Raw genomic sequence first — 11,934 nt, forward strand, 5'->3', positions numbered from 1 at the left:
TCTTTTTATTGTCATTCAGTAATAACTGTGAAGATTTTGTAACCCACCTCCTCCACCCTCCATCCCTTCACCACCTCAGCCACCTACAATCAGAAGTGCCCCACCCTCTCCCATGAAGATGCCCCATGCGCCATCAGTGTCTTGGCTCTGGGGGAAGTTTCCTTTAATTGGAAGGACCTTAAACCTATGAACTGCTTCCCATGGTGATCCATTTCCTGTCTCTGTAAGTGCCAAAGTCTTCACAACATAGTCAATTTTATCTATTATTTCCCACCCTGTTCTTCCTCTTCCTAATCTCAAATGATTGAATTATCCCCTAAAGTTATCTATTGTAAGTCTTAAGCTCTTTTCCCACTGTTTTCCAAAAAAAATCTAAAACCTGCCAACATCCAGCTTTAATCATAACATGGTACAATTGGATTTCACACAAGGATCAATTGACTCCGCAGTAGACGTCGGTATCTATCGGCTCTGGTGGCGATCCGCATTGATGTAAACACAACATCGAGGTGAACGCGCTAATTGTCCACCCCCTCCTTCGCGCTGTGATGTCTTTCAGAGCAAAGACACTACAAACACACCTGTCCAGTATGGCGCTACTTAAATAGAGTGGGTAATACTGCACTTAGGGATGAAAGAGTGAGCTTCAGCCCCGAAATAAGTTTTAAGAACACTCAATCATTGATCGCATGGAGGCTTCAAGGCTGATGGGAGCACAGACCTGAGGATGAAATGTGACGCCTGCATCTGCATCTGTATAGAGTGTATAAAGAGAAATCAGGTGGCAGTGTAAAACAAGTCAATCGCCTCTTTTTTAATCAGCATTATTATCCACATCTAAAAAAACAACACTTGTACCAGCTGCTTCAAGTCATTTCTAATCAGCTCCCTGAGATTTGCAGCAAATAAACGTGACCTAAAATCAAAACTTTGAGTTAAAAGAGGCTAAAATGCTCTGTAGACCTGCAGAGTTGGGAATATTTTTTCTCATTAGTTGATTAAACAGTGAAAAACTGCATTTGTGGGGCTTTAAACATCATGAATCACCCTGCACCCCCCCTGTTCCTGATCTTGTGGGGATTTTCATGGCACGGTGACAACATTATCTACTGTGTAACATCTGGTTGAGTGCTGCTGTTGACTGTACATTCATGCTCCGACATGCAAACATGTGTACGTGCGCGGCCCAAAGTGTAGGTTAGCATGTTAATGACGCACTGGCTTGTGTCACGAGGCACCAAACACAGTGATTCCATTACCATTGATTAGGTGACAGTGTGTGTGTGTGTGTGTGTGTGTGTGTGTGTGTGTGTGCGCGCGTGTGCCAAATGTGTGTCAGTGTGACACACACTGTAAAAGGATTAGGAACGCAGAAGCCAAGAAGTCTGTCTGCCTCTGTGAGTGTGTGTGTGAGTGTGTGTGCTGACAGAACATTAGTCAGAGCACTTGTCGTATCAGACGGTATATTATAGTCCTCACTGTGGAGGTCAATGGAACGATGAGTGTGTGTGTGTGTGTGTGTGTGTGTGTGTGTGTGTGTGTGTGTGTGTTTGAGAGAGAATGAGTGCTTCTCTGTCATCTTTGCTGCTCCTCTGATCGTCTGCTCATATTAAAGCTGCTTACTGGAGGATGTGGTGACATCATAGTCGCAGCTGTAGGAGGCTACAACACCTTTTACACAGCAAAAAAGAATTCTGTTATTGGCGTTTTGGGATTTGATCAATTCTAATGTTGCCACTCATTAGGTAACTAATGAATTATCTCAGCAATAACCACCTGAGACTCCATTTAATACCAGTTTTAAGTCTGTCTTCCCAGGAAAAGAAGACATTAGTGCTTATTGTGAATATTGTTTGCTGTTTAAATCAGCAGTGTGTCTTCTCTCTCTTTTGTTTTTGGTGTATTTTCTATGAGTTTTTAAATTGGACCAGACTAGACTCACCAGCCACTTAGTACAGGTTGGCTGTGGTGTTTAAATCATGCTTAGTTGGTGCTAAGAGGCCTAAAGTATGATGCGATGATGGATGTATGTTATATTTTATTGCTGTTTATGCCAAATATAACATCCAAATATACAGTTTAAACCAATGTGCCCATTCTCCTTTGACCTCTGTTATCAACAAGGCATCTCGGTCCAGAGATGCTCATTGGATATTTTTCTCTTTTTCTTTTTCAGACTGTTGTCTGTTAAAGCTGAACAGGAAAGAAAATTGAATTTGAGCCAAGTGTGGGTCCTAACATTAGTGTAATAACTCATCTATCAGACGATGTAGCCCAGACTTTGTGCAAAATTCTATTTTCGAGTAAATCCGGGATGAAAGTGTGGTATTTTTTTTCCGCATTGGATAATGCAGGCGCACGGATTATACGTCAGCCTGCTCACAATTCATCAGCCACTGATATTGAATCCATCACTCGTCAATCAAACGTCTGAGACACACACATAACACGATAACGACCAATCAAATTCGTTTTCCTTACTCGTGTAAACTTGTGCAGCAACTCGTGACAACTCGGCACGACAAACAGGACAAACGGCCATTTCTGAACACCTTTAAATCCTAGAGATAGTTGTTTGCATCCAATCCAATCCACTTTTATTTATAGCACGTTTTAAAAACAACAAGGTTATCAAAGTGCTGCACAACAGATACACAAACAGTAAAATAAATAAAGTTAAAGTTAACATATAGTAAACTAAAAGCATATAAAAACACTAAGAAGATCAGATAAAGTAAAGATTTAACAGTATCCAGGGTGGGGGACATTTTCACATGCAGGTAGCTCATTCCATAGTTTAGGAGCCACTGAGAACGCACGGTCCCCCCTGGTTTTTGTGTATGTGCGTGTGTGTGTGTGTGTGTGTGTGTGTGTGTGTGTGGTTGTGTGTGTAAATCCCAGTGGATCTGCAGTTTCTGAAACACTCAGACCAGCCCATCTGGCACCAACAACCAGACCATGTTCAAAGTCATTAAATCACCTCTCTCTTCCCCGTTCTTCTGATAATCAATTTGAACTTCAGCAGCATTTCGGCTGTACCATGTAATGCTGCTTCCATGTGATTGGCTCATTGGATGTTTGCATTAACAAGCAGCTGAGAGATGTACCTAATAAAGTGGCCAGTGAGTTGAAATGTTAAAAGGTTATGTTTTTTTCAAGAATTGTTACTTTTACATTAAAGGCTCAATCTGTACTTTTAGTTTTTGCACAAATAAATGGATAAAGTGAATAAAGTGATAAAAGCGTTTCTACTTAGTCTGAATATTAAACAGGTTCAAATCCTGTTTTCATGCTTCATTAGAACCAGTAATAGCTAGGTTCGACTGTGTTTTGAGTTTTTAAACTAATAAAACAAAAACAAGTTCCTTTGAGCCTGACACACACAGACACACACACACACACACACACACTCACACACTTAAATCCTCGCTAAGATTCACTGCTGATGGTCTCTGCAGTGGTCAGCTCAGCACCTACCCATTGCTAACCAGCTACCTCATGCTGAGAGTATTCACACACACACACACACACACACACACGAAACCAGTGAGCTCTGGACTTTGAGCTGAAGCCACAGTGCCCCCTGCTGGTTGTGATGAGAATAAGAAAGAACATTTCCTCTCAGATCCTTTTACTGAAAATAAAAGCAACTCAACTTCATCCTCTGTTCTGCCACATCCACCAGTCAAGAACAATTGTATAACAATATTACAATATTCTTGCTCAAAGGTAATGTAAAAAATAAAACATGTAATTATTAATTTAAAAAACTGCACCTTGAGTGTTCGAGTAAATGTTTCTGTTCACTGTCATTTTCAGGGTTTTTTTTCATATTAAATGCCATGTTATATACTTCAACCTCGTTATTTTGCTCTTATTAAATAAATAAAACCCATCCTGTTCAGAGGGATGAATCACTATCATGAAGAAAACCAGGGCTGTCACTATAGTTAGTCTCTGTCACTTTCTCCATCAAGCTGTGCAGGGATGGACTCTACGTGTAGAGGGTTGTTCTTCTAATGTTATTATGATTTTTATATATAAGAGTTTGTGTTCATGATCACCTGAAAGGTCCAACATTCAGCAACAAATGCAAACAACAATAGAAGGTTTGAATTTTGACCTCCACAATGAATCTCAGCAGACTAATAAAAGCCAAAGCAATTGCCCGAAAGATTAAGAATCAGACCCAGAAACATATGTAGTCAAACATTCACACTGAATGATAAAGGCTTGAGGTCAAGGTCGGTCAGTTTCAAGCTGTTTTCTCAAACATACAACTGTACGCGTTAGCATTAACTGGACAAGCAGAGAGGGACTGGAGACAGAAAGACAGCAGGGGGGGGGGGGGGGGGGGGGGGGGGGGGGGGGGGGGGAGCCACATGATGTCAGGATGGCTGAGTCATTCCGGCTCTAAAGGCCTCATCTGAACTGGTATTGATTATTCATTTCTCATTGACTGCGCTCATTTGGGAGGAGAGGGAGAGACAAAGCCAAGCTATTATCTGCTGTGTCAGATATCATCTGCTCTGTGGTCGTGGCACCGGTCAGTGAACCGCAGAAACAGCAGAAATTCAACAGAAACTGTGCGAATGTGAATGTAATTAGTGCCACAGGGCCAACACTCCTCCGAAGCACTGACCTCTGTAGCCAGGAAGTTGTTGAATTGTTATCCTGCGTGGTTTCTTCTTCTTTTTATTATTCGTCTTCTGTGTCAAATTTCGGTTTCCTCCTACAGCTTTGAGGGGACCCAGGCCAATACATCCTTCAGAGACTGGATACAGTGGCAGGTTTCCTCTCCTGTTGACCCTTACTAGCCTAATATGGAGAAACATTTGTGTCTTTATTATTCAATAAAAAAAGGGTTCAAATGCAATTTTTTTGGTCTCAAATATTTTTTTGCATTCAAACACTTTTTTTGTGATCGAAAAGGGGTTTTTTTTGATTGAAGTGAAGTTTATTTTGATTGAAAATATCTTTTTTTTTAATCAACTTTTTTTTAATAAGACACAAATGTATCTCCACAGCCATATGGCCATGACTGGGATTCAAACCTCAGCCTCCCCATCTAAAGTCAAAGGCATTATCAACTGACCTATGGCTACAGTTGGATGTGCTGAGCCCTCCGCCGGTGTGTCTCCTTCAGTAACGGGAGGTGGTGGCAGGTTCCCCATCCACCAGCTTGGCTGCTGTCTCTTTATCCAGGTCCTTAACATGTAGAGCAGTGTTTTTCAACCTTGGGGTCGAGACCCCACGTGGGGTCGCCTGAAATGTCTAGTAGGCCTAATTGATAAAAACATTTCTGATAAAAATATTTTTTAAACTAATCATTATTATTATTCTTTTTAAAATTATGATTACAAAACACCACATACAATCTTACTGTAAACACCTATATTCGATACTTCCACTTTCTTGAATATAAATCGAGTTCAAACAAAATGCAGCCTATAAAAATATCTGAGCTTGTGCATCTTGATTGACGGCCGTCGGGGTCGCCAGAAATTTGTGATGTCAAAATGGGGTCATGAACCAAAAAAGGGTTGGGAACCACTGATGCAGAGCCATGTTGCAACAGAAAAGAGACTTTACACATTCCTGTTGTGTCTATTTGCCTCAATGTGTTTCTTTCATAATTGAGACCAAACCAAAGAAAACCAGAGCGACAGCCACCAGTTGCCCATCTACAAAGAGAGACAGAGGCCAGGCCCAATAATAAACTCTTTTTGACCCAGGGAACATAATAACCAAACGGCCATACAGCCCTGATTTGGGATTCAAACCCAAGCCTACCAATCCAAAGTCTGTGTCTATGACCAATACCTCCTTCAGAGAGTTGGAGACAGGCGGCTGTTGTGTTTTTAATTTACAGTGTTGCTACTTTACACCACTAGGCGGCACAGTTCGAGTCAGAGAATTAAGATACGGTAGACACTACGTAGGCTACATGCCACAAAGTTTTAGGAAAGGTTTGTTACTGTTATCATATATTTTCCGATCAAGTAAATGGCTCTTAGGCTCCGGTGTTCCTTCATTCTTCCGCCTACACTACAGCGGCCTTCAACTGGGCTCTGTGCGTGGCCGTTAGAGTGAGAAAATTGGAGCTAATTAAAAAATGCAAACAAGCCTAGAGCCTGCTTGCAGCTAATCAACATGCAGGACATCATCTCAATATGTGTGATGTGGGACGAGGGATGAAAATGTTGGGCACCTGGTCACTGGGAAATTGTTAGTGTTCACATTTAATTTAAATTGAACATTTGAGGAAAATCTTAAAGGGATAGTTAAGCATTTTGGCAAATTGGCCCCTTTCCATAATCCCTATAGTCTTAGGAGTAGGTTTGTTACCTTTAATTGCTAGTGCAAGCTATTTTTAGAATGGCGGGGCAGAGCAGTGAGCTGCTCAGAGCTACGCTACGGAGGCTCATGGGATTTCTTGGTTTCCCATCAAACTCATCAAATACACAATCCATAAACTCCAAAACGCTCTGGTGGACAAGTTGTGACCTGCACATTCACCACGCTATGAGATAATAACACAACGTTACGAGACAGAGTTGTTTTAGAGGGAAATTCATGCAAAACCGCTGATGCGCGTTCCTGTCCGGGGCAGTTTTTCAGCAAGCAGTCTCTGCATTTGCCTTGAAAACAATTCTGTGGTGGTGAATGGTGTTTTACAAAGTTTTATGAATGCTGTATGAGAAGAACATCCCATAATGATCTCACCACCTGGGAAATAAAGACACAGATTTGTGGGAACCTTTAAAATAAAAAAAACTTGCTGCGACATGTTTTTCCATTCAACATTACCTTGGACCCACAGGGGAACGTTCACTGAGCCAAAAAAAACCAAACTCTGCTCGCTGCCGGGTCTCTCCCTCTCTGTGTCTTCACACCCCAAAACTCCCTCGCTAATTACTACAACCTGTCAGCCTCCTCCTGGTTGCTGTGGCGACCAGCCGTCGCCACGGCAACCCCAGTGGTCTGGTCTGGCTCGGAGAGGAAGAGGGAGAGGGAGAGGGAGGGGGAGGGGGAGAGGCATGTTGGGGGGTGGGAGTGTTATCATGCAGGAAGGTGAGATAAGAGAGTTCATTTCTTATGAAGCAGATAAAAGAGGAGCTGGTCTCCGTCAGAGAAACATTTAAATCACAGGGAAACTGAGGTGAAGCTGAATGAGACTGAACTTAGTTCTGGTAAAGGTTTCTGTTTTACTGGAGCCAAGGTTTGTTTTTACCTTTATATAAAGATCCACAAATAAAGAAAAATAGAGCAGCAAAGGTGTGTGCTGCTCTGTTGTAAAGACAATATATAGTTGTTTTAAATAAGCATCTACAATGTGAGTTTTGCCTTCAGGCTGCAATAAAGAATTGAAGAGCTGATTAATTAATGAGTCATCTGACAGAAAATTAGTCATTTATTGAAGCTGAACACTCACTGCCTTTAGCTTCCCAGATGGGACAATTCATTGATTTTTATTAGGCTACAAATTTTTATATCTTTGTGTTTTTGACTCTTTTATAACATGGAGAATTAAATGACTAATAAAAACAAAATGATAAAGACTAATTATTTATGATGATTACGACTTCTGAGTAAAACAATGTACCGTCAGTATTGCCATGCACTGGGGCTATAGCTAGTTTGCATGAAAAAGCAATAGTAGAAACTGAAACAAAAAAAGCTGCTGAGCATTTTCACCTCTGGATATGACAAAGGAGAAAATGAATGAACTCTAAAAGTAAACAGCTATAGATGCCAACATTATCTATGTAGCAATAGCAAAACATCAATGGGCAAATGACAGACAGCTGCTGAAAAATACACCAACTCTCCAGTGTGTTTTGTCATTTTTATTAACAAAAATCTATCAAAACTTCCCTGAGAACAAACTCATTAATCTTAGATTCTTTAAAACCACGGACGACAAAGACTTGACTTGACATTGAAAACATAATCTAACTTATTCTTCAAACTGCAGTGACAGTGAAGTGACAGAAAAACCACAACAAGTTAATGAGTTGATGAGAAAAGTCAAATTTCATCGACAGCCGCACTCGTCCACCACCATGTCCTGGTAATGTCGCAGCACCACGTTGTCGTTGTTGTCGTAGTAGAGCATGGAGATGGGCGAGAGGCGGATGGGGACGCAGCAGGGCTGGGGCGTCCCGTGCGGGTCCAGGGAGTGGACCAGGGTCTGCAGGATGGCGTGGTTGGTGCCGTTCAGGCTTTCGCTGAGGGGGAAGGGGCACTCGCCGTGGCAGTAGTTGGCCATGTAGCCCTGCGGGTAGGGATGTCACCATTATAGATTTTCTTTGTACGATTATTGTCAGAGAAATAATCACGGTATTACACAATTATCACGATTATTATGCATTCATTCATTTCACAACATATGAAAGTGTAAAATCAAATACAGTCAAAATATAAAATTACATTAACCGTAATTATTTACACTAAATATTTATAGTAGCTACTGTTACTGTTAATATATAACCAATTATTAATCCTCCAGGGGAAGTGTTTAAATATTCAATCATTAATTGTCATCTATACCAAATGTTTAAGTTTATTTTAATTGTTTGTTGATGTTTTTTTTATCACAAATGACACACTAACATTTAAAATTCCTACCACTTGTATGTTACGTTGTAAATGGACCAGTATTTCTCAGGGCCGTTGCTAGGAACTCTGGGCCCCCGAAAGAATACTAAAGTGGGCCCCTAACACCTGAACTTCTCCACTTATTTTTCTTAGACTATACGTATGTAATATAATTTTTTATTTAGCCTACTTTGTTTTGATGCTAATGCAGCATTACTGTGAGTATTAGTCAGGGTCTTATGCAGAATAAATCAGTCATACAAAGATTAGACTACTGGGGTTTTTTGTGGGCCCTACTGGGCGCTGGGCCCCTAGAATTATCATCATCTTTCTCCCCTATACAACGGCCTTGGTATTTCTTACATTTACATTTACTTTGGTGCACATCTGCCTCCGTGTTTCCAACATAATCTATTTTGGAAAGTGACGGTATTTAGGAATCTTTACGATTTATTAATTAATTGTGGCGTTAAATACCGCGATTAATTGTGAAAACAACAAGTAATCGTGACATCCCTACCTGCGGGGCGATGATCCAGTCCTGCCAGCCCACGTCTTTGAAGTCGATGTAGAGGCGCCGGGCCTTGCACACGTTGGAGGGCGTGACGGGGAGGTGGACGGCGCTCCTCCTCTGTCTGGAGCGACACTGGTGCGGGTTGAGGGACACGGCCACCAGCGAGGCCTGGATCAGCGGCAGGGCGAAGGCCGGCTCCAGCGGGAGCGAGTTCCCCGGGTGGAAGGGAAGAAGCTCCTCCGGCTCCGCGCTGAGAGGAAGCAGCTCCATCACCAAACCGTAGTTACGCCCCGGTTTGCGCCAGTTCTCTGCCAGCTGTGTGAGGTCCAGGGTGAGCGAGGCGGGCTCGGCTTGCATCTGCACCGACTGGGACAGCAGGAGCCGACGGTTGGCCTGGGGGTCGGCTCCTCTCAGCGTGGCTCGGATCACTCTGTACAGAGACACGCTGAGGGCCCGGGGCCCCCGCAGCAGCTCCGAGGACCTGAACGGTTTCCAGTGGAGCTTGACTTCCAGCTGAGCCAGAGACAGCAGCTCCACAGGCTGCAGGACGGACATGTTGAAGAACAGCTGCTTCTCCAGACAGATGTGGCAGCTGCTGCTCCACCCAGACAGCAGCCGGCCTGCAGCACAGCGTCAGCAACACAGATCAGACTTTAGGAACAGGGATGGCAGTGTTTCAGGAGGTTTTGGTTTTATTTTAAACAAGTGGGAGACTGACCTGAACCTGAATGATGAAGAATTATAACCATTTAACTCTCTGTGGTTGCACTTGCATAAGAGTTTCATTGAGTTTCATTGATTTCGCATCATTTTTCACTTTAAAAAAGAAAACAAAATGAAAGTGTCTTGATATTTTTTGGGATTTTTAGGCTCTGTCTACACTGTTACTGCATAATAGTGGACAGTCTCTCTCAGACGTACTTTTTAAAAACAAATTCTTCATTTTACTCATAGTGAAACCTGCTTTTGTTCTGAGCTTTGCAGAGAATGAGTCTATAGTACAAATCCACAACCAGGACAGGGTCGGTCACAGTTTCAGTTCATAACTGTTAAACCTAAAGTTATAAAAAAAAAAAAATGCTATTTGCACTGAAAATGCAACTTGTCAATTGGAAATAAATATCAATGCAATGCAAGTCGACTAATGAGGAGGTCAACCAAAAACTTATCTAAATTGTTAATGTAATATAATAAGCACATAGTCTTACACAAGTCATGTTATATTGTAGAAAATGAATTAAGGTCTCTAAATAATTTATGAAAAATTATTATCAATCATTGTTTTCTTAGCTTTTCCAGCAATAGTAGCCTATAGTAGTGCATATGAATGTGGTGCAAAGGTCAACTGTAGAAACAGAATTGCCCTATGGGATAAATAAAGTAATCTCAACTCAACTATTTCAGGTCCAACCACAACTTTTCAAAATAAAACATGTCATTATACTTCACCTGAACATACGGGCCCCGTCTAATTGCTGAGCTAATGAGAACATTGGCTCTTTAAATCAATTACCACCATCATCATCACACACTGACTGACTGGTACCTTGGTCTTGCACATATCTGATGATGTTGCCGCGGACTCCGTACTCTGCCACCGTGCAGGGGTCGCTCTCCTTGGCCTGCATGTGCTCCGACCTGCGGAACATCCTCCAGAGCGCGGAGGGGACGTGGCGTCGCTGCTGCTGCTGCTGCTGCTGGCGGCCGCTCCCCCCTGCGCCCCCCCCTGCGCCCCCCCCTGCGGGCCTCGGCGGCTCCGAGAGGCCGAGCGAGCCGAGGAACAGCCGCTCCTGGGTCTTCATCTCCTCCACGTGTGAAGAGAGATCACACACACCCAGAACACACAGCAGCAGCAGCAGCATCAGCAGCATCAGAGGAGTCGTGCTCGGCCTCATCATGTTCGCACCTCACCCGGCTCTGCTGGTTCCTCACCTGAGCTCCGGCTCCCAGGAGGCGCGTGGTGTTTGTCTTCACCTCCCGGGGAGCAGCTGCATAATTATGTTAATGAGGAGCGGGGAGACAGGCCGGAGATAAGGGTGAGAGGGGGGGCGGTGGGGCGGGGACACCTGGAGACTGATCACAGGTCAGATCCTCAGGAGGTTCCTGGATCAAACAACTCACATGGATTTAACCCGAGTTAATGAGGCGGTATAATGTCTGATGACGTCACCTGAGCGCTCCTTATAATAAACCAAATTCAACACTGTAAGGCACAAAAAAAACACCCTGTGAGGACTACTGTCTCATTTTAAAAGTTGATTTTAAATCTGAAGAGTTCATTTGCAAAAGCAGATAAATGCCATTTTGATGAGCTGATGCTTTTGAATTATTCTTTGCATAGTGTTGTTTTCAATAAAGCTTTATTTTTTGAGCTACGTCTGTTTGGTCAAAGCCACTCAACTTTGGTTTGACTGATTTCACCTGGTGTAAATAATAATTAAAAATTGTTTTGAATTTTAATTTTAGTTATCTGCTTTTGCAAATGAACTCTTCAACCTGGAGATTTTACAACATCTTTTTCCTTTTTTCTTTTCTTATGTGTGTATTTGGATGGTTACTTTTCCTGGGGTCAGTCCAACATTACATCTCAGTTCAAAACTAAAATATAAATTTAAAAATCCACAACAAAAGGTCACAAGAAAATAACAGTTCTAAAATATTTGCCACTGGTCCCAATCTACAGACACAATTAGATGTTCTGTCTTTTATATTAAAACAGAAAAGTAAATTGAAAAATCATCAGAATATACGTGACTGATATCACAGTCATAGCATATTATTCAGCCCCTATTTTACATGTTAAAAATAATAATAACTTG

The 11,934-nt window shown here is 42.2% G+C and overlaps 1 protein-coding gene across 1 annotated transcript; it reads right to left on the reverse strand.

The window, feature by feature from the left end:
• Nucleotides 1–7,835: 7,835 nt before the first annotated feature.
• gdf3 (growth differentiation factor 3) lies at nt 7,836–11,025 on the reverse strand. The gene is made up of 3 exons (XM_085764643.1): nt 10,662–11,025; nt 9,122–9,735; nt 7,836–8,278 (listed from the first exon to the last, which is right to left on the reverse strand). The coding sequence occupies exons 1-3, from the start codon at nt 11,011–11,013 to the stop codon at nt 8,039–8,041; spliced, it is 1,206 nt and encodes a 401-aa protein (XP_085620769.1). The 5' UTR covers nt 11,014–11,025; the 3' UTR covers nt 7,836–8,038.
• Between the last annotated feature and the right edge of the window lie 909 nt (nt 11,026–11,934).

This window comes from Trachurus japonicus, chromosome 21 (genome assembly GCF_045865225.1).
Source record: "Trachurus japonicus isolate A0001 chromosome 21, Traja_1.0".
Classification (NCBI taxonomy): domain Eukaryota; kingdom Metazoa; phylum Chordata; class Actinopteri; order Carangiformes; family Carangidae; genus Trachurus; species Trachurus japonicus.